Below are 24103 nucleotides of genomic sequence, written 5' to 3' on the forward strand. Positions count from 1 at the left end.
TGTATTTGAAAATGCAATGGTTATTGTATACCTGAAGTCTTTTTCCATCGGAGGTAATCTGAGGAATCTGATTGTGAATCCTATTGATAAAATCAGAGTAACCTTGAGAAAGAAGCCCATCCTATAGCAGAAGCAAAAAAAAAAAAATCAGGTTTTAAACCAGTATCTAAATCTTTTCTAAATCAATCGCAAAACAAAAGACATGGAAACTAATTCATACATATCTCCATACTTTCAAAATAATTTTCTATTGAATACTGAAAGAGTTAAATAAATTCAACTTTAAAGCCCATGTGACTATAATATGAAAAAACCCTGGTAATTTATAATTGCAAAATCATACTCTGGTACTCTGAAATGAACGTGAGAGTTAATAGCTCCCACCACATCTCCTTAAGAATATGACTTTAACATGAAAAAACAAAACCTTCAATGTTGAAAAGCTACTTCATCTTGAAAATAATTTGGAAATATATCTCAAGAGCCCCAAACACATAAATGCAATTTGAAATGTTAAAAAAAGGAAATGTACAAACAAGATAATTATTTGGAGTAGAAAACAAACTTACGTATCTAATAATGAGGGTGGTTAGATAAACCGTGAAGTATGCACGTAAGAGACCACTAGGCAGCCTTTAAAAACTGTTCACGAATAATGACATGAAATACTTATGTACCATATTAAAAAAAAAAAGATTTCCTAGATTCCACATAGCCTGACTACAACTGCATAAAATAGTCTTTACTATAAATATAACGAGTGAATGGAAATACACCAAACTGGTAACAATATTTCTCTCTCAGTATTAGGATCATGATTGAATTGTATTTTTTCTTCAAGTCACACATTTTATCTCCAAAAACATAAGCAAAAAAAAATTTTTTTTCTTTTAAAGCATGAGTAGATTTTAACGTACAGCTTCATCCAGGACCAGGAATCTAACTTGGGATAAGTTCAGCTTTCCTGTAGACACCAAATCATCCAGTCTTCCTGGAGTGCCAACGACAATATCCACCTAAAAAATACACCAAAACAGCACCTTACGAAACTTAAAGGACTATTGCAATCACCTTAGAATAGCAACCAACAATGGCCTACTAACAATAAAAACATGCATAGTGAAGTAGTCACAGTCAACTACAAATCTGATGGGAGTTCTAGATACTGCTGAAATGTTAAATTTGTATCTGGTTTGAAATTAGTGTGATGACTTTGGCAACTGATTTTAACATTTTTAACTGTTATACACAGTCTAATTATAGCAACTCTGAAATTAAACCAGGATCCAAACCCCAATTCCACTATGATCCACTGTGTAACCTTATCTAATTTAATCTTTTCTAGTTTCCATTTTCTCATTCCCAGGTGGTGCTAGTGGTCAAAAACCCAACTGTCAATTCAACTAAGGACAAGTTTCATTTAGATTTTTATTAAAAAAATTTTCAAGCATCCACAAAGAGAACAGTATAATGAGCCCCTACACCAGTACAAACGATTAACGTTTTACATTTTCACACACACAAACACACTTTTTAATCAAGTCCATGGTACAGTGAACAGAAACATGGGCTTTGAAGTAAGCTCTACCTATAAGTTGTAAGATCTGGGGCAAATTACTTAATATTTGGTATAAGTTCTTTTCCTAATCTGTAAAAATGGAGAAAAGAACCATCACAAGGCCTACTGTTGGAACTGCATAAGAAAATGTGTAGAATGCATTTAACAGAGCCTGGCCCATTTCTAGAAAGTACTCAAAAGGGGATAAATATTTTTAAAGTGTGTACAGAATGTATGTGTGTGAACACAATAAGTTATTATATAGAATCATTCAATAAAGTAAGACAATTCAAAACTTCTTCTCTTTACCAACAGGGATAAAAAATCATTTCTATTGTTTTTCACTTGTTTTCTCCACTCCAGATTAAAATCGTAACCATCTCCAAACAAATTTATCACTGTAGTCTCATTACTTCAATATTTCACCCCATGAAAAACTGAGAGTACTGTGCTGAAAAGACTTTTAGTTTGATCCAGTAGAAGGCATTTATAGCCGCATAAAAAACGAAAGTCATTGCTGAAGCTACTGTTTCAACTGTGTTGATAACTATAATCAAGTCTTAGTTCAATCTAGAAAATACTGTCTGAAAATATAGAGATAAAACCATTCAACGTATTAAAACAATGCACTATATGCAAGTACTGTGCTATATACACAGCCGTGAATACAATACCACTCTGCTTCCGTGTGTACTGTCTCTTTACAAAGGATGCTAACCCACCACGAAAGTTTCCTCCCTCCTCAATTTCAGTAGGTAGTCAGCATGAAAACAGACACCAGGTCTCTCAGGTTCAAAATAAAAAAAGTCAAATTGGAAAAGCCTGCAAGAAATATTTATATAACTTGGATAACAGCACCAAGCACTTCTTCAAGCCTAACTGCATATGTTGCATAATTCTGCAACTTTAAGAAATTTTATAAATTAAGTAGTTCTATTCTCTGATTCCAGAGCTGACTTCTGGCCCCAGCGTAAGACAGAACACAGGGTTGAGGGCGAGCCAGAGGGCAGTGGGAGATAATAGAGGCCAAGAAGGTAAGATGGAAAGAAGAGCAGAAAGAGAATATATTACAAATTCTCTAAGTAGAAAGGACCTGAGTCCTAACAAGAAAGCTGTGGAATAACACTGCCTTTATTTTGCCATCAGCTGCAGTCAGTACCAAATTTTAGATCTAACTGGCAAAAGCAGATATAATTCCCTAAAAGCTCTGTAGCTGGAAAATATAAGAAAATCACTTATGGGGAAAATAAATTTGGATGTGAGGAACCAAGATAGGGAATGAACATATTAAATCTTTCTTATAACCACTAAAACATGACCCATCAAGTAAGAACATATCAAAGCAACATTACTATCTTAGAACAATATTAAGTACAGTAATATGATTCCTTGCCTCTAATATGCCATTACCAGGTCAAATCAAAACCATTCAGCATAAAATTTCATTTGACAGCAACACCAAGGAATTAGAGGGAGAGCATATTTGCTCACCATGACTCAGTATCAGGCTGTTTAAGTGATAAAAGATTTAGGAAAGGAATGGAAGAGAACTTTGTAAGGAGAAAGTTACCTCATACATACAAAATATTTTATGAAGTTCTACCTGTATTTGAATGGATGAACAATTCAAGTTCGCAAACGTCCTCCCCAGTAAGGAGATTCACGGTCCTAGCTTCATCCTTGGTAACTGCGCAGCCTTTAAGACAGACCTGAATTCATCTCCCTCCCACTGGAACCACCACCTCACCACCCCTCAGCCTCCAAGGATCACTGCTAATACTTCTACCTTCTCTGCAATCCACCTTATCTCCATTTCTATTTTTCACTCCAGTTTCCTCTTTCTCAGCTATCCCCAGAGGAAATGACTCTTTAATGCATGAAAATGGGAAGCAATTTTCAGGTGTTCAAAAGATAAACCAAAAAGAATTCATGTATGTTGTTTTTGTCTGAGGTGTTTGGAAGAGACTGCTGCGCTGTATACTTTTGGGAAAAGGAAAGGTACACTTGTAAGATGGTTTTGAACACACATATACTCTTGTGATCTTGTTTTCATTTCAGTCTCATTTTTCTTGAAACACAACAGAACTATACTGTCAAAATAACAACACATAATGTCATTTTAAAAGTACAACTTACCCCATTATCCAAAACAGAGAGCTGATCCCGTGCTGCGACACCTCCAATTATCAGAAGCTCCCTGAAATGAATGAATACCAGAATAATAATAGAGAAAGATTAAAGCCTGCTTTTTTTTCCCCCCAATTTTGAGGAGGTACATATTCAAATTGAATAACTGAGAAATAATCTGTAATAAAAGTCTAGAGAAGGAAAGAAACAAGGCCTTTCATTTTCAGAAGCTAATAAAATGTTAATGAATGGTAAAGTGAGGAGAATGTGAAACCTTGGAACCTAGAAAACAGCAGCCCTCATCTATGCATCTTCCTATATTAGGATAACTCCAGGTGTCCCAAAATCAGATTTCAATGAACCTTTATAGACACATGTGGTTGTATGTGTATAAAATATATACTCATATAGATTCTTAAAAGTTGCCTCCAGGTCAGTAACCAAAAACTGGGGGATGGGGTGAAAAGGGACTTTTCACAGAATATCCTTTTGTGTTTTAATTTCCCTCATTCCAGATAATACTACTTCCAAAAATATGTTTAGATCAAAAGATTGCCTTATGCCAAGATTATTAATTCAATGCGGGGAAAGAATAGACTTTTCAACAAATGGAGCCAGAACAAATGGATATGCACGAGCGAAAGAATGAAGTTAAACCTCGTTCTCAGGCCACACACAAAAATTAATGCAGAATGAATTACAGAGCTAAACACGGATATAAGATCTAAAACTATAAAATCCTTGGGGAAAAAAACGCAAATTTTCATGATCTTAGGTTAGGCACAGTTCCTTACAACACCAAAAAAATAAACAAGCAAACAAGCTACAAATGAAAAAATAAACTTGACTTCATCAATATTAAACACTTTTATACTTCAAAGGACACTACCCAGAGAGTGAAAAAGCCCACAGAATGAGAGAAAATACATGCAAATTATATATATCTAACCATAATACCACATATATCTTATATATATATATATGTATCTTATATATATCTTACAACTCAATAATAAAAAGACAAATAACCCAACTGAAAAATGGGCAAAGGATCTGAACGGACACTACAAATGGCTGGTAAGTACATGAAAAGATGTTCAACAAGATTAGCTATTAGGGGAACAGAAACCAAAACCACGGTTAGGTACCACTGCACACCCATTAGGAAGGCTGTAACTGTAAAGACAGACAATAAGGAGAGGATGTGGAGAAACTGGAACGCTCACACGTTACTCGTAGGAGTGCAGAATAGTGCTGTACCTTCGAAAAACAGTCAGGAGCACCTGAAGATGTTAAACAAGAAGCTACTACATGAGCCAGCAGTCCAACTGCTGGCCATATACCCAGGAGAAACGGAAATGTGTGTCCACACAAGACTGTACACTAATGCTCACAGCACAGTAACCAAGAAGTGGAAACAACACAAACATCCATGAAGCAATGAATGGATTAATTAAAAATGTGGTGTATGCATACAATGGAATACTTCCTGAAAATAAAAAGGAATTAAGTACTAATACACACGGTAACGCTGATGAACCTTACAGACATTACGGTACGTGAGAGCAGCCAATCCAAAAAAAACACATATTATTTGATTCCATTTATATATAATAAGATGTCCAAAAAAGGCAATCGATAGATGGAAATCAGTGGCTGCCCAAGGACAGGAAGCTTAGAGGGAAATGGGAGTGACTGCTAATAGGCAGCATTTCTTTTGAGGGTGATGAAAATGCCCTAAAGTTGGCTTTGATGGTTGCACAACTGTGTGAATATAAGAGAAGTTAAAATAATCTGTGCGTTTTAAAAAGTGAGTTGTATGATATGTTGATTATATCTCATCATGTGCACGCTCAGTAGCTCTGCTGTGTCCAACCACATGGACTGTAACCCACCAGGCTCCTCTGTCCTTGGGATTTCCCAGGCAAGAACACTGGAGTGTGTTGCCATTTCCTCCTCCAGGGGATCTTCCCAACCAGGGACCGAACCTGCGTCTCCTGCACTGGCAGGCGATTCTTTACCACGGAGACACCTGGGAAGCCCATATCTCACTACAGCTATTCACAAAAAGATTGTCTCTTTTTTATAAGTAGCCTACAAAATTACTTCCTGAGTCGGCCAGACAACTTTTAATCATTCATTTAAAAAATACCAGAAAATACAGAGAAGGTGTCAACACTAGAGTCTCATAAATTCGATGACAGATTACAAAAATGGCTTTATGGTTGCCTTCTGCCATCTTAAGCGATTCAGATAGGAAAAACGAAAAACCAAAAAGCCTTCTATTCTGTGCAAGTCTATTACCCTGGCATGTCCCTAACCACCTACCACTCTAGAGCCATTATGTCTCCTAAATCTGGTAACACCAGATGCCAAACTGGCTACTTAAGGATCACCTGGAAGACATGCCATTCTTCCTTAAAAACCAAACAAAAAGAGCTCTAATTCTTATTTTCTGGAAGTCTGATTCTGTATACCCAGAGAAGAGATCAATAAATCTGTAGTTTCAAATAACGTCCTTAACTTCTGGGTTTGGTAACTACGGTTCTAAATCTATCATTTCTTTTACAAAACTTTACTCTTACCTACCTTTCTTGAAAATCAGATATATTTATGTCTACAAATTTAGCAGAAGAAAACAACACATAACGTAACAATCTATGCTTGTGAGCAGAGCACTGCAGGGCTGAGGAACGTAGAGACCAGCCCCTGCCTTAAGGAGTGTAAAACTGAGCTGGGATGAGTAAAATTATGCACATTTAAGACCAGGAACGCTAACATGACGGTGTGTATGGATTACAGAGAAGCAAATGCAGTCAGTCGTCTCCGAGGAGGGAGAAAGGACTGGGCTGGTACTGATACATTAGCTTCCCTCAGAAAGAACCAGGAGTTGAGCTGGGTCTTCAAACAAGGGAAAGGTTCAATAGCACTGAGCCTCTCATTTCAATAAATACTGAAATGAGAAACACACCACTTGATCATCTTAACAAATAAACTGATCTTATCATCCATCTTCCCTTCCAGGCTTTGTCCAGATGCACGTTAATCTTTACCCATAATTAGAGCACAAAAATCAACCTATATGAGCATGTTACATTCTTTCAAAAACATTCCCTGGGAAGAGTTCCGAACCCCTGATACTAGGCAGGTGCTCTGGAAATGTACTCTTGTGTGACACCCTCTGTGGTGGCCTCAAGGCATTTTATCACATTACTGTTGTGTTGCTTCTCTCCCTACCACTCTGTCTCCACTTCTGCACACAATTCTATAAAAGCAAAGATGAATGAATTATCAATTATACCCTAATCCCTAACCTAAGTCTTCACACCTTAGGTAGGTATTCAGAGAGTTCCTAAAAGAATGAAATGCCTCAATCCTCAAGACAAAATTACAAATTATTTTACTGAAAAAGTTTTACTAAGTATAAATTTATCCCTGAATAAATTTAACTTATAAGACAGATTAATATTTAAAAGATGCGCCTACGGGACATCAATAATTCAAAGTTTCTGAAGTTAGATCATGGGGATGGTTGCACAACCTCGTGACCATATACTAAAAACCACTGAATTGTATACTTTAAATAGTGAATTTTAACGGTGAATGTGAATTATATTTCAGTAAGAAAAGGTAATAAAAGCAAAATTAATAAAAATTAACTGACAGATGTTATGTATGGCATGACTTTCCTGGTATTGAGAAGGTATGGTATGGCTTTTCTGGGATTGAAAGGGATTGTTACTGAGCCAGAAGCTCCCCAAGCTCACTAGACTTGTGGTCTTCCCGCCAGTGGCAGAAAGAACCCCCCAACTAGAGCGACCGGCCTGATGCCCACAGGCAAGGTGGTCACCACTGTGAGACAGGCAAGAGTTAACCTCACCAAGTCAGGTTTAACAACACGTGAGACACAGTGATACATTATCTATGCAAGTGAAGTGATGAAGCTAAAATTAATGAAAAGGACCCTTTAATGAGTTTTTACTCTGATTCTATTTTGCAAATTATGACTCTATGTAAGAGACACAGGAAAAATCTCAATTTACTTTTTGGACTCTAAAATCACTGTGGAAGGGGACTGTAGACATGAAATTAAGAGACACCTGCTCCTTGGAAGAAAAGCAATGACAAACCTAGACAGCATATTAAAAAGCAGAGATATTACTTTGCCTACAAAGGCCCGTATGGTCAAAGCTATGGTTTTTCCAGTAGTCATGTACAGATGTGAAAGCTGGACAATAAAAAAGGCTAAGCACCGAAGAACTGAACCCTTCGAATTGTGGTGTTGCAGAAGACTCGAGAGTCCCTTGGACTGCAAGGAGAACCAACCAGTCAAATCCTAAAGGAAATCTCATTGGAAGGACTGATGCTGAAGCTGAAGCTCCAATACTCTGGCCCCCTGATGTGAAGAACTGACTCACTGGAATAGACCCTGACGCCTGGAAAGATTGAAGGCGGGAGGAGAAGGGGACGACAGAGGATGAAATGGTTGGATGGCATCACCAACTCAACAGACATGAGTGTGAATAAACTCCGGGAGATGGTGAAGGACAGGGAAGCCTGGCGTGCTGCAGTCCCTGGGGTTGCAAAGAGATGGACATGAATGAGAGATTGAACGACACCACCACTTTTTTTAAATTGAACTCTTCTCACTTAAACAGGACTTTTATATGGAAACTGTTACTATATATCAAAATCAAATATATTTACACACGCATCCACATGCATATGTACACGCCCTTCATTTCTCCCTTGATTTTTCCTACTTTACTCTTCTTCCGAAACGTCTCAGGTCTAAAGACAACAGGCGTTTGAGTACAAGAGGACTCCTTACCTTAACTTAGGATTATCGATGTATTTCTTAAACTGCTTGACGTTATTCAGAGTTTGTTCGGCCAACTCCCGGGAAGGCTCGACGATGAGAGCTTTTGGAGCATTGGGGAGAAACTTTGTTTGTGCCACCTGCGCGTTACCTAAACAGAATGAAGAAGATTGGGGTACATCTCAGGATATTTCTGTTTTTAAGATGACAAGCGCAAATATTAAACCATCAAAATCTCAGAAACAACTGTCAGGCAATATAGATGGTAGTTGAACAAAACAAAGATTCCTAAAATGAACTACAGCTTCTTTAAAACTAGCCGCAGTAATTTTAATTGATCATATGCTTTGTAATAAATAGGCTTCCCTGGGGGCTCAGACAGTAAAGCATCTGCCTGCAATGTGAGAGACCTGGGTTCGATCCCTGGGTCAGGAAGATCCTCTGGAGAAAGAAATGGCAACCCACTCCAGTACCCTTGCCTGGAAAACCCCATGGACGGAGGAGCCTGGTATGCTACAGTCCATGGGGTCGCAAAGAGTCAGACACAACTGAGTGACTTCACTTTTCTTTCCTTTCACTTTCCTTTGTGATAAATGAACTTTGAAATGTACTGAGCTTAAGTAACTGAGGCAGACTAGGCAGCACAATGGTTAGAGTGTGCGCTCTGGAGTCAGACGGCTTGTATTTGAATTTAGTTCTACCGCTTACTTATCCTATGACCTCAGTCAAGTCCCCAGTCCTCAAGTTCTCTGTCTGTAAAACTACCTTGCAAGGTTGTTGCAAAGACTAAATAATGGAGATGACACCTAGCACAGCACCGTGGCATTTAATAAGCACACACCCTGTAAATCCGAGATACCATCGTCATCATTACAATCAGTTTCCCCCAAATGCCAGGCCTGAAACCAGTACTTGGGAGTTTATGAATTGGGTTCTGACCCTGGATTTTACTGATGTGTTCAATAAACAAGAGAGACTAAACCAGCCGAGGAGAACCTGGACCTCACTGCGAGAAGCCTCGGTCACTGGAGTTCTCACCACACCCCCTTCTTGAAACCCTCACCCACTGGGGTGCAGTACCTACCTGTGTGCTGCGACTTGACAACGAAACTCTCTGGCGCCTTGGAAAGGGCAACAAAACCGTCTTTTGGTGGAAACTTGAATTCTTCTTCCCCGAAGTTAAATTTGAGTTCCGCATTCTAGCATTGAATAAAGGAGAAAATGGTAACTTGGAACCTAAGAGCAAACTAACCACGATGAAATGATGAAGATCAAATTAGCTTATAGTCACAGCAACATATCTCTAATTACCTTCAAAACACAGGCAGGAAACAGGGCTTGGTTCTTCATATGTGGTGGTATTTCAAATGCCAGACCAAGATCTTTGCCTTTAAAAAAAGAGAGAGAGAGAGAGATACAGAAAATGAATCGAAACAAGCAGAAAAGGACCGTCACATGCTCACACTGTCAAATCTATCAGCCTATCTGTGCTGACGCTCCCCCTCCTGGTTCTGGCATTAACTGTGCTGCCTAATACCACCTTCTCAGAGAAGCCTCCTCTGACCAACCCCAGACCATCACCTTCCACTCCCTCACCCAGACTTACATACCCTGTCAGTGCCCACTGCTCCCTCCTAACATGTCACAGATTTGTCTGCCTCCCCCTCTAGTAGGTAAAGCCCACAGAACTGTACACAAATGTCTCCTCCCTTTTCTGCTGCATCTCCAGAAGCTACCAGGCTGCCTCACACATGGCCAATGTTCAGTAAGCATTTGCCTAAAAGGAGGGTAAGGAGGAAGGGAAAGGGGACTGAAGACAGTGAGGGGATTCCAAAAATCCCGAACACTGACTATCATATTATATATTCTCCAACAAAACAAACCGTAGAAAGCTTACCGTTTTTGGAGAATTTGACATGCCCTTTGTCTATATCTAGGTAACATCCAATGGTATCATGCATAGTGAATTCCTAGAAAACCAGAAAGTCAAGTACTATGAATAAAAAGCAAAATTGAAAATAAGGTTAAAAGTTCAAATATAGTTGCATCCAAAGTAAGTGCTAGTATTTCAGAATAATTACTTAAAATTCTAATGCAGGTGTTAAAAATGCCTACTCTAGTACACCACATATAATAATAGACGCATCAGACACACTTCTTAGAATCCACGATATTAAAGCTCATCCACATTACTACAGACACAGGTTACCAGAACAAGTGATATAACAAGTCACAAGAAGAAATGAACACCCCAAGTATTAAAGCCCAAATCAAAACGGGGTGAACACAAAGAAACTATGGAGGGGCTAATGAATGGTAGAAAGGAAAAGTAGTTTTTTTTCATTTTGTATCATTTCTTCACCGCAGTCCAAAACTGAACTTTTTTCCATCTGTGGAAAATGTTCAGAAAATTCACTTGAACTTGACAATCGTTTCTATACCCTCAGTCATGTCATGAGTGATCAAGTATGCAAGAAAACATACTAAGCTACAATTGAGTCATTAAAGACAACTTACCTCTCCATAATTATCAAACTGCTTGTTGTGGGATTTCTTCCCTGTTCCACCAAAGCCAAATCCAAACTTGTCAGTACCTAGATTTTAAAAATATTTCATAAATGTGGGAAGAAAAAGTATAAAGTGAAAAACACCATAAAAGCAGCTTAAAAGCTGAAGATAATTTGAAGCATCTACAAGCATTGTGTGGTATGTATTAATGCAGACTAACTTTACTGACTTTACTCTTACCCTCAAAGTTATTCCTTCTGATTTTATGATGTTACAATATCTATTTTTGGGGGACTTCAAATCTTTCTTGGAATGAGGTAGGGAATAGATAAATAATATTATTTCTATGTCTCTAAATATAAACTCTGTATGGTGAAGTTTATTATTTCACTCCCCATTAAAACAAAACATTAAAAATTCACCAATGGAAATCAATAAACTCAGTTTATTTAGAAACACTTACCGAGGTCTAGGCACGCTTGCATGGAAGACCACCCAACTCTGCACAACCCTTGGTCATGACAGGATACCTCATAGTAGTGCTTCCCTACAGGGGCAAAATACTTTTGAGATTTACATAAATCATACACATATGATTCATTTACCACGCAGCCACTTTTCCATTTAGACATGAATCTGAGCAAACTCCAGGAGAGAGTGAAGGGCAAGGGAGACTGGCGTACTGTAGTCCATGGGGTCACAGAGACTCAGATGCTACTGAGCAGCTGAACAACAACACTTTTCCACTGTTTCTGAATTATATTTTATATGTTCCAGATGAAGACTTGTAGATCTTTTTGCAACATTAAAAATCTTTTCCGATCCTCACTTTAAAGCTACTTTAAAGAAAGTTCACATACTAATACATCTCCCCAAAAGTTTGTAGGAGCACAAATGTTGTTTAATACCTTTCGTTAAGCCTTTGGTCGCTCTGCATCCATGCCATTCCTTTACTTCTCTGCTCTGACAACAAAGACCATCTGACCCAATTGCTGGATTTGAGAAAAACACAGAAAACCATGTCAATACAGATGATATAAATCATGCACTCTGAAATAAGTATCGTTCAGTCTCACTAATAAGATAAATTTTCATTTGTTGCAATGTTCCAGGGACTAAGAGCCTCTGATTGCTGAAGGACAGCAGCATCTTCTGTGTGAGTAACTACCCCCATTCAGCTCCTGGAGGACCATGCCAAAGGTCGGGGACTAGTTTCTTTACTGTGCCCTGTTGACCTGGACAGCATTTTACCACAACAAAAAGGAATCAACATAGTACTTAACCCGACTTGCACTAAAGCCAGCTGCACCACCAACACTTATTTAGACAACTATTCTCTAGAGTCCCTTAAAGAAACGGATACTAAGGATGACACTGGTTGCTCTGATTTTATGCTGAATATAGAGACTGAATGAGTGCTATACTAAAAGGAAAAGAGAAACTCTCCCTGGCTTGTTCCCTAATCTGTGGATCCAGCAATCACAAAGAGAAAGCAAGAAAAGTCTGAATAAATAACCCTGTGGCTGTTATTTACTAATACAGGACTCTCAAACATGAAGTTCCATATTATATATCACAGTCAGTCATAGCACTAACTGGTGCTTTTCGGCTTTAAGTAAAGCATTTGGACTTTATCTGTACTAGAAACGGCAACTTTTGTCCTGGTTTGAGCTTGCAAATTATACCTGGCACCTGACCCAGAAGAAATTTTTTGAAAAAGCACCTCATCACACATTTTCCTTCACTTATCAGAAACTACATTATCTATTCAAAGTATAAATTCTCATGAGTACATCATATAAACCTCTGAATTTTTCAAAAGTTCTCTGACAATGGTAAATCTTAAAAATTTTTGTATTTAAAATTCTTTATGCCTACATACATAGTTAAACTAGATACCACATGGTGAAGAGCAGCACTGGGGTTGCTTGTTTTTGTCATGATTCCTCAGGCCCCCTCTACCTTTCTCTGTATCCTGATTTTCTTCCTCATTGACACCTGGGGAAAATTCTTCCAAGTCAACTCTACAGTTCTGACTTGTTCTTCTTCCTAATGGCTACACAGCAGTCCATGGATACACCCTAACCTTTGTTTACTATTCTGGCAGAAGCATTTACTTTGCTGGTAGTTTTTATCATTACAAATAATGTTGCATCCAACAGCTCTGAATGTATATCCTTGCATACGGGAAATTTTTTCCCAATGAGCTTGATCTTCCAGGAATATACATTCTTTAAGTACTAACAGATAATGCAGAACTGCTTCTTAGGGGCAGCCAATTTGTACATTTGTATCACTCTTCTGGATTCTTGCTAATCAGACGGTATAAAACAGTCACTGTAACTTTTACATTCCACTTCCCTACTGCCTGTAAACTTGACCTCTGCATGTTAACTGCCATTTGGATCTGCTCTTCTGTGAACTGCCTATTCACATACTTTGCCCATTTTCCTTATTGGCTGTTTACCTCTTTCTCACTAAAATAAGTAACCCTTTATCAGCCATCAACACAAGAACCCCTTATCAGTTTATAAAGATTCTTTATCTTTCCTCAGCATTGCATTAAAAACAAGTTTTTGAATTATAAATATGTTGCTAAAATCTCTCCACTTACCGAAAGCAGATCCTCTGTCATATGGGTTCATTTGCCATTTGTTCAGCACTAAGCAAATTAAAAGAAGAAAAGTTAACCCTAAATAAACATAATTTAAAGCATACTACAGAAAATAAAGTGAATATTTTATATTTTATATCATACCTTAACTCCTCTAGATTCAATATAGTTTTACACACCATTTGGAATGTACAATTAAATGTGTTGCTGTTTTGATTAAAGGCAAAACTGAAACATGTCAAAGTTATAGTCACTGACCCACCAAGGGCTCAAACCTTTTCTGCTCTCTTGTTTCAGTGCCTTTTTATAGGATGGCACTGATCTGTGTCCTAACTATGACAGCATTAATAAAATGAAGTTCTGGTGACTTTAGTCATAGTGAAAACAACCTACCAATGTATCAGAGTCTAATTATCACTTTATCATAACTAAAAGAAAGGCCAGTCCTTTATCTTAAATAATTCAAAAGTCACAAAGTATTTTCCTCCTACGTCTATGGAATCAGCATTTTCCTTTTCTAAAGTATCTTAAGAATCTGGATAACCAAAGAATCACAATAGCTAAAGAGAACTTGATGTGTTTTCAAGCCCAATTTCGGCCCAAACTAGAAATCTTTTCTGGACTATTTCTGGTCAAATGGTATCTACCATCTGCTTAAACATTCTGAATGTTCTCTGAGGGTCTCCATTCACTGTGGGCTCAAGTGAGCTACTAGGAATTAAGTTAAACTGTACTTTTGAGAACAATATTCTCTCTCCAAATCCCTTCAGTGATTTAACAATTACACCATCTCTCTTTGTTTCTCTGTGTTTCAGTACCTAGCTTCTTTATCTGTAATAGGACATGGTTTTTAGAACCACAACCATTCAGGTTATCTTCTGTGGAGTGTTCCCTTTCATCATCATCTCTCATAAATGATGGCTGATAGCCATTACAAGCTCTGAGACTATTTCTAAATAGACTAATAGTCTAGTGTTCACATCCATTATCTCACAATTCATTTACAAGTAAGTTCATTCTACAAACTCTGTGACAGTTACTTTCAAACTCCTGAGAAGAAATCAGTTGGTATGCCAGCTCATGCCACTTAAGCTTGCAATTGTGTCACAACCGAGTTTTGTTTCATGAAACCAAAGTGACTTAATAAAATCACAGATTACTCAAGATAGAATGGAATTCAGAAACCATTTAATAAAAGCAACAAAATTTGAAGATGAGGAAATTGATGTAAGATTGTTGACGGCACCAACAGAACCAATCTTCATGGAGACAGGACTGAAAATAAGACACTGAGTTTAAAACGTACACTTTACATTCTAACTGCTTGGGCTCCTTCCTTCTTATCTTAAAGAACAATGCATGCCTCTTTCCCTGTAGGAGGCAGTATTTTCTACCACTGGGGGTTTTCACTCTACCAATTATTTGTAAAATCCTTCCTCAATGCCTTTGTAAAACATCGTACCAATTTATCTTCGATGAAAGTGAAAGTCGCTCAGTCGTGTCTCTTTGCGACCCCATGGACAATCCAGTCCATGGAATTCTCCCAGGGTAGCCTTTCCCTTCTCCAGGGGATCTTCCCAAACCAGGGATCGAACCCAGGTCTCCTGCACTGCAGGCAAATTCTTTACCAGCTGAGCCACAAGGAAGCCCTTTATCTTCAATATTATGCATAAAAGCTATCAAGTTAAGAAAAACATTAAAATAACTATAATTTCCAAAATGCCAGTATTTTCTCAAAGGAATTAATACTAATGTTAGTATTTTAGAAGGGATCGTCTTTCAATGTTTATGCTCTGACTTTTAGCATTGATAGGTTCCACAACACCAAGTGACAATACCATCCCCCGTATATCAACAATAAAAGTGCACACTCAAACCTGTCTTTAAATATCCAGCATGAAAATTACTAATTTATACAAAAGGAAATTAATAATATGCAAAAATCACCTGAAGCACCAGTTTTAATTGTCGCTTTTCCTTTTTTGCCTTCTTGTTGGTCTTTCAGAGTTTCATACACTATCTGAATAACCGGAATACTGAAAGCCTAGTGAAGAAACGAGTGCTCTATGTTAGTAATGAGATATCAGCAACAGTTTAATAATCAATATAAATTGTGAGAATTATGCATGCACCTTAAATAACTAAATACACATATTCCTGACTGCTGCTCTAATTTGCCCAAAGCCAAAATATCAGTAAGATAACAAGAGTTGACTGAATGAAAGAAATAGGAGCCAGCCAACAGCCCAAAATAATAAGCAATAGGCACCTACAGAATGAACTAAACTGAAAAGGATAAATATTACTCTCGAGTCTAGACCAATAGGAGATCAACCTCTAATAGCAACCTCTTTATTTCTGGAGCCACTACACTAAAATTCAGAAGTAAGTATAAATATTAAAGATACTGTAACTTTTCCCAAGACCAGTTTAAAACTATATTCTTAAAGCCATATTCTTGTAAATCTTTTTCAGAATTAGCTGGCATGGCAACAAAAATATCACTTGCAGTGGCAAGCAACGAATTTTTTACATTTTGGAAGGAGATTATTTGATTAAATATTTCAAAGCAAAAACCACTGTTTAAAGACCCTGATGCTGGGAAAGATGGAAGGCAGGAGAAGGGGTGACGACAGAGGATGAGATGGTTGGATGGCATCACTGACTCAATGGACAGGAGTTTGAGCAGACTTCAGGAGATGGTGACAGACAGGGAAGCCTGGTGTGCTACAGTCCACAGGGTCACAAAGAGTCAGACACAACTTAGGTGACTGAACAACAAAAGCTGCTTTAAAAATCAACTCTTACAAAGTCAACTTAGAAGTCTACTTACCCCAGTTTTTCCACTTCCTGTTTCTGCAGCCTAAATGAAAAAAATAACTAAAGCTTAAATTGCCAGCTAAAGAAATCAAATTAACGTGATAGCATGTAGAAATCTCTAACGATACACAAGCTAGCCAGATTATTCTGATTTCCTCATTCTTTTGACTACTGCCAATCTTGCCATTTCTTTTCCATTCCCTCTGTAATCTATTCGCTTTCCCCATTGCTAACAGTCAAATCTAAATCCTGACTATGCTAACACCCTAACGCATCTCACCTCTCAGAGCTATACTACAAGCTGCTACCAAATTAGTCTTCATAAAAAAAACACACTTCTAACCATGCAAGGCATCTCTAGTTAAACATGTCCAATGATCGCCAATGCCAACAGACACCCCAATTCTTTACCATGATCCTTAAGAAAGGGCTCAGATAATCTGACCCACCATATACTCCCATCTTATCTCAAGTTACATCTCCCCACCCCCGCACCGCAGACACATGTATGTCATGCTACCACTGAGTGAACTACTCCGGGATCATATCCTGCATTCTCCTATTCCCCGTTTTTGCCGATGTGCTCTCTACCTGGCGGGCACTTCTCCTTATTGTCCCTTGTCCATACTCTACTTCCTCCGAGTCCCTTACAATTCCTCAAGCAGAAGAGTAACTGCACCCCCACTTGAATCTTGTCACACGCTGCATTTCTAAGGCAAATCCTCCCTTATATGACATTTATCTGTGTACCTGTCTTACTGAGCTACTGGGTTTAAGCTTCTGAAGGACAAGGACTGCATCGTATCCACCTCTGTGTTCCCCACAACTCCTACCTCCTTATTTTGAATGGAGCATATAGATCTTCAATGTTGGTGAATAAACAAAATTAATTTGGTGATAATATCATTTTTAAGCCTATGGGGCCTCTTTAAGTGTGCGGTTACAAACAGCCCCAGAATTGTGTTTCCCTGGCTTCTGACTACCCCACTATGTTTAAACATACCATAAGGACATCACCTCCTCCTAGGATCAGGGGGATCGATTCAGCCTGGATATCAGTTGGGAGACTAGAAGAATCATTTTGAAGAATTTTAGTTAGTGAAAAAAAAGAAAAAAATCACCTAAGCTCATTAAGTCATGTTAAACAATAAACCTAGATGAGAATTTTATTTGGTACACACTAACAATCTTTTTTCAGCTAAAAATATATCAACGTTTAAAAAGGAAATTCTACAATTTAAAGAATCACAAGAAAAAAACTGAATTTCACTTACCCAACTGGGCCCAACAATCTTTGATAAAATGGCTGTTATTTAAATTGTAAAACTCTGCTGTCACGGGAACATACAAATTTTTAAAGACAGAGGTACTTACAGCCAATCCATCTCTTCCACGGCTTGTGCAATCTCAGGCATAACACCCATCTCTGGAAATAAAAATTAAAGATTACACATAGTACTAAACAAAATTATATTGCTCTTAAAATTACTGTTCAGTGGTGAAACAGGTTTGAGGCAACATTCAGTTACAAAGTGTCTACTGAGTATAAACTTTGGAGAAAGACCTTGAAAGTCAAATTCAAGCTCTCACTACCAATGTGACCTTAAGCAAGCTACACACCTATTTCCCCACAGAAAATGGAGCTAAAATACTGCCTACATTGTAGGGATATGGGATGATTACAGATCCTCATATGTAATACACCTGGAACACAGCTGCCACTTAGTCATGATACACAGCAGCAAACAGTGACAGTTTCCTTTCTACCACTAGTGAGAAATCTGCCAGAATTGGAGAGAGTGTTCCAGACCAGTACTTTGGTGTTTCATTTAGAGATAATGTGGAAATCATGTGTCCTGCCTCTGTGAGGACCATGTGAATACCCTCAGCGATCTGAGACAAATGAACAGGTAAGAAGAGGGAGCCCACATTCACAGGTAGCCATAATCAAAACTATGATGAACTGAAAGGGAGGGGCTGGTGGTGAGAACTTGGGTTAACTGGAAATGTCAGCTGAAGAACTTCTCTGTTCTTACCTGTTCACACGTTTTAAGTAATTTACATCAAAGAGAATCCTAAATAAATAGGCCAGGTTATTTCTCATTGGATTTTGAAATTTCATCACTTCTCAAATGAACTGTAGAGTTGTATGGAATAGTCAGTTGTATTTCTTTCCAAATAAGAAGTGATCTTTCAAGTCTGCATTTTAAAACTGTAGCTTTTATTACTGTTATCTATACAACAGTATATATTTCTATTAAAAAACGAACAATACTCAAATACATCCAACCCCAAAGATAAACTATTTGGATATTTTGTATTTCTTATAATTGTTTGTAAAAAGGCATAAAATAAATCTATAATCCACTGCAAAAGTAGCTCCCACACGCCCCCCTCTACCACATCAGGTGAGAACACTCATAGTAGCAGTCAACAGTAGATACAATACTAACATTTTATATGTGTGCTCAGTAGCGCCTGACTCTTTGTGGCCCAATGGACTGCAGCCAGCCAGGCTCCCTTGCTATGGAATTTTCCAGGCAAGAATATTGGAGTGGGTTGCCATTTCCTTCTCCAGGGATCTTCCTGACCCAGGGATGGAATCTGAACTAGTGGGCAGATTCTTTACCACTAATGCCAGCTGGAAAGCCCCAGCATTTTATATAGTGACCTAGTTAATATAAACATTGATGACATAAGAAAGCATAAAAAATCTCTTCCAAAAAGGTAGGCTCTCCTACCCCTCAATCTCTTTGACGAAACCCACAGATTGAAAAACTAATCCAGGTCAAAAGTACAGCCAAGCTGACCTTTTTAAAAAGTGACCCCATGAGAGTCTAGGTGTATTCTCTCTCCTAAAATGCAAACTGCTTGAAAAAAGAGTGAAGGTCTTCAACAGGCTGCATCCATATTAAGTTGCTTGTGGAACTATTACATTGTGAGCAGCAACTAAAGACGGCTTTCAGCAAATTCCAGGCAATTTCTTGTTCCACGCTGGTCATACTCTTTGCAGATTTGCTTTGAAACCATGTTTTCTTTAAACAGAACATTTTTAATACTCAAAAGAAAAATAGCAATAGTCATGCTCTTTAATTCCACTATTGTCTTTATTTAACATCACAGACTCTTCCAGCCCTTTACCCTAATATTGCTGAAATCTGTGCATGACTCCCAAAGAAGCGACCCTACGAAATGACAACCTGGAGCTAGCTGCTCTGCACACCTAAGCTCTGAAATCTTGTTTTAGAAGAGCTGGTCAAAGAAAAACAGCTCCCAGTCTGGGCAGATTTCCTCCTGTCTCCTATGAAACCCAACTAAAAACATCAGAAATCCTCCTCACAACTAAAAATATGGAATTCCTAATGTTCTAATAGTAGAAAAATGAAGAAAGTAACAATACTAGGTTATATCTGAAGTCATCTTAATAGGTTAACAAACATTAAAGATGGTTGGCCTAATTGCATACATTTATTGCTAGGTAAATAAATGTACATCTTTCAGTATGTAAGGCTGACTGCAACCTGTGGACTTATAAAGGAAGAATGATAAAGAAAAAGAAAAAAAAAACAACTGTCCAGGTACGTAAGCCATCTCAAATTCCTTTTCGGAACGAAAGAGGGTATCGCCAGAAAACAACGATTTTGAAAAGTGTGCGCTAAGCTCATGTTTACTTGGCTGAAAAGGCTTTCCCTATAGCTTAGACATATGTAACGTTACGGTTGATGTTAACAGCGCTTAACAACGAAGAAGGATCAGGTTTGTGCCTAGGACTTTTCGTTTTGGAAGGGGCTGGGGAAAACTCTAGATGCAGGATGGTCACTTCCAAGGAAGCCTTCTCTGCGCGCCCCGCTGCCTCCCGGCCCGGCCCGCCCCTCCCCGGGCGCGGGCAGAAGACGATTCCCTGCACCACCCGCCACGTCAAAGCGCAGGAGGCCCGGGGCTGCGAGCGCAGCTGCAGCATTGCCGCCGCAGCGGGCGGGACAGCGGGGTGAAGGGCGGCTGGAAGGAGAGACAGACGGAAGCAAGCACCGGGGAGGCCCGGCCAGACGGCGGGCAGCCAGACGGAAAAAGGCTGTCTCCCTGCAACAGCGAGGCGCACCGATCGGGCCTCCCGCGCTGCCACTGGTCCTCCCGAACCCGCCCCGGGCGCGGGCAAAAAAGAGATCGGCCTAGACAGTTCCCTCCTGAACCGCTCGGCCCCTCTCCGCCCCTCGGCCCAAGTCGAGGCGCCGATCAGGCCGCCCGCTCCGGCCCCCCTGCTCCGCGGACGCACCGGAGAAGGCCGCCATCTTCGCCCGGTCCTCCGCCGCTCGGCTCGCGCTCCCTCCCTCCGCCCGGACACGCTGCGCGCTGGCCGCGGGCGCTTCCGCCCTCCGGCCCTCGCCCGGGTCTGCTGCTTTCCAATTCCGGGCAGGCACACAGCCTCGACAGAACGGTTCCGGGCACAGAAAGACCTGCCCCTGGACCTCACAGCACAGACCCAGTTCAGCTGCGCCTTGCTTTTCCTGAGGAGCCAGGACCCGTCATCATTAGAGGAACTCAGAGTTACCTTTTACGTCAAATATGCTGTGTGTCATCAGGACCTCTTTCTCTCGTATAAGGAAGCAGGCCTTTCGTAATGAGGCTCACACAAGCGTCCAGGATGATCCGACAGCAAAACTGTGTTATCTCTGCTGTCTCCCTCAGACCCCGCAATTTCTCAAAGATAATAAGCAGGGCTTTCTGGTGTGTGAATGACCTGGAGAGAATGTACTGAACTCAATGTCAAAAAAAAAAAAAATACTAGGGAGAGAAGAGCCTGGCACCCAATAGCCATGTATTAAATATTTTTGACTGATCTCAGCCTCCCAGCCTCCCATCCTCAGTGTTTGGTGGAGTATTTAAAATTTCAAATCTGTTGGATGTCCATGCAGTTTTGACTCTTCTTTTTGCAGAAAGATAGGAAAAGTAAACGAATATTTAATTCTCCTATCAGCTCTGCCAGGGAGTATTAACATTTTTAGATGAAGACACTTTCAGTTCAGTTCAGTTCAGTCGCTCAGTCGTGTCCGACTCTTTCCTACCCCATGAATCGCAGCACACCAGGCCTCCCTGTCCATCACCATCTCCCGGAGTTCACTCAGACTCACGTCCATCGAGTCAGTGATGCCATCCAGCCATCTCATCCTCGGTGGTCCCCTTCTCCTCCTGCCCCCAATCCCTCCCAGCAGCAGAGTGTTTCCCAATGAGTCAACTCTTCGCATGAGGTGGCCAAAGTACTGGAGCTTCAGCTTTAGCATCATTCCTTCCAAAGAAATCCCAGGGCTGATCTCCTTCAGAATGGACTGGTTGGATATCCTTGTGGTCCAAGGGACTCTCAAGAGTCTTCTCCAACACCACAGTTCAAAAGCATCAATTCTTCGGTGTTCAGCCTTCTTCACAGTCCAACTCTCACATCCATACATGACCACAGGAAAAACCATAGCCTTGACTAGATGGGCCTTAGTTGGCAAAGTAATGTCTCTGCTTTTGAATATACTATCTAGGTTGGTCATAACTTTTCTTCCAAGGAGTAAGTGTCTTTTAATTTCATGGCTGCAGTCACCATCTGCAGTGATTTTGGAGCCCAAAAAATAAAGTCTGACACTGTTTCCCCATCTATTTCCCATGAAGTGATGGGACCAGATGCCATGATCTTCGTTTTCTGAATATTGAGCTTTAAGCCAACTTTTTCGCTCTCCTCTTTCACTTTCATCAAGAGGCTTTTTAGTTCCTCTTCAGTTTCTGCCATAAGGGTGGTGTCATCTGCATATCTGAGGTTATTGATATTTCTGCCAGCAATCTTGATTCCAGCTTGTGCTTCTTCCAGTCCAGCATTTCTCATGATGTGCTCTGCATAGAAGTTAAATAAGCAGGGTGACAATATACAGCCTTGACGTACTCCTTTTCCTATTTGGAACCAGTCTGTTGTTCCATCTCCAGTTCTAACTGTTGCTTCCTGACCTGCATACAAATTTCTCAAGAGGCAGGTAGGTGGTCTGGTATTCCCATCTCTTTCAGAATTTTCCACAGTTTATTGTGATCCACAGTCAAAGGCTTTGGCATAGTCAATAAAGCAGAAATAGATGTTTTTTTGGAACTCTCTTGCTTTTTCCATGATCCAGCGGATGTTGGCAATTTGATCTCTGGTTCCTCTGCCTTTTCTAAAACCAGCTTGAACATTAGGGAGTTCATAGTTCGCATACTGCTGAAGCCTGGCTTGGAGAATTGTGAGCATTACTTTGCTAGCGTGTGAGATGAGTGCTATTGTGCAGTAGTTTGAGCATTCTTTGGCATTGCCTTTCTTTGGGATTGGAATGAAAAGTGACCTTTTCCAGTCCTGTGGCCACTGCTGAGTTTTCCAAATTAGCTGGCATATTGAGTGCAGCACTTTCACAGCATCATCTTTCAGGATTTGAAATAGCTCTACCAGAATTCCATCACCTCCACTAGCTTTGCTCGTAGTGCTGCTTTCTAAGGCCCACTTGACTTCACATTCCAAGATGTCTGGCTCGAGATTAGTGATCACATCATCATGATTATCTGGGTTGTGAAGATCTTTTTTGTACAGTTCTTCTATGTATTCTTGCCACCTCTTCTTAATATCTTCTGCTTCTGTTAGGTCCATACCATTTCTGTCCTTTATCGAGCCCATCTTTGCATGAAATGTTCCCTTGGTATCTCTAATTTTCTTGAAGAGATCTCTAGTCTTTCCCATTCTGTTCTTTTCCTCTGTTTCTTTGCATTGATCGCTGAAGAAGGCTTTCTTATCTCTTCTTGCTATTCTTTGGAACTCTGCATTCAGATGCTTATACCTTTCCTTTTCTCCTTTGCTTTTCACCTCTCTTCTTTTCACAGCTATTTGTAAGGCCTCCCCAGACAGCCATTTTGCTTTTTTGCATTTCTTTTCCATGGGGATGGTCTTGATCCCTGTCTCCTGTACAATGTCACGAACCTCACTCCATAGTTCATCAGGCACTCGATCTATCAGATCTAGGCCCTTAAATCTATTTCTCACTTCCACTGTATAATCATAAGGGATTTGATTGAGGTCATACCTGAATGGTCTAGCGGTTTTCCCTACTTTCTTCAATTTGAGTCTGAATTTGGCAATAAGGAGTTCATGATCTGAGCCACAGTCAGCTCCTGGTCTTGTTTTTGTTGACTGTATAGAGTTTCTCCATCTTTGGCTCCAAAGAATATAATCAATCTGATTTCGGTGTTGACCATCTGGTGATGTCCATATGTAGAGTCTTCTCTTGTGTTGTTGGAAGAGGGTGTTTGCTATGACCAGTGCATTTTCTTGGCAAAACTCTATTAGTCTTTATCCTGCTTCGTTCCTCATTCCAAGGCCAAATTTGCCTATTACTCCAGATGTTTCTTGACTTCCTACATTTGCATTCCAGTCCCCTATAATGAAAAGGACATCTTTTTTGGGTGTTAGTTCTAAAAGGTCTTGTAGGTCTTCATAAAACCATTCAACTTCAGTTTCTTCAGCGTTACTGGTTGGGGCATAGACTTGGATAACTGTGATATTGAATGGTTTGCCTCGGAGATGAACAGAGATCATTCCGTCGTTTTTGAGATTGCATCCAAGTACTGCATTTCAGACTCTTTTGTTGACCATGATGGCTACTCC

At 39.6% G+C, this 24103-nt stretch overlaps 1 protein-coding gene across 1 annotated transcript in view; it reads right to left on the bottom strand.

Annotated features, from left to right (window-relative positions):
• The window catches only part of DDX1 (DEAD-box helicase 1), a 30905-nt gene extending 10073 nt beyond the window's left edge, over window positions 1–20832 (bottom strand). The window contains exons 1-16 of the mRNA XM_040225022.1: window positions 20720–20832; window positions 17821–17872; window positions 17450–17513; window positions 16460–16489; window positions 15574–15670; window positions 13627–13674; window positions 11921–12004; window positions 11476–11559; window positions 11022–11098; window positions 10402–10474; window positions 9816–9892; window positions 9589–9703; window positions 8517–8655; window positions 3695–3755; window positions 918–1016; window positions 32–121 (exon numbers count right to left, since the gene is read on the bottom strand). Of these exons, the coding sequence (XP_040080956.1) occupies window positions 32–121; window positions 918–1016; window positions 3695–3755; window positions 8517–8655; window positions 9589–9703; window positions 9816–9892; window positions 10402–10474; window positions 11022–11098; window positions 11476–11559; window positions 11921–12004; window positions 13627–13674; window positions 15574–15670; window positions 16460–16489; window positions 17450–17513; window positions 17821–17872; window positions 20720–20735 (1206 nt within the window). The 5' untranslated portion in view covers window positions 20736–20832. The remainder of the gene's footprint in view (window positions 1–31; window positions 122–917; window positions 1017–3694; window positions 3756–8516; window positions 8656–9588; window positions 9704–9815; window positions 9893–10401; window positions 10475–11021; window positions 11099–11475; window positions 11560–11920; window positions 12005–13626; window positions 13675–15573; window positions 15671–16459; window positions 16490–17449; window positions 17514–17820; window positions 17873–20719) is intronic.
• Between the last annotated feature and the right edge of the window lie 3271 nt (window positions 20833–24103).

The sequence above is a fragment of the Oryx dammah genome, unplaced genomic scaffold (genome assembly GCF_014754425.2).
Source record: "Oryx dammah isolate SB20612 unplaced genomic scaffold, SCBI_Odam_1.1 HiC_scaffold_25, whole genome shotgun sequence".
In the NCBI taxonomy this organism is placed as follows: Eukaryota; Metazoa; Chordata; class Mammalia; order Artiodactyla; family Bovidae; genus Oryx; species Oryx dammah.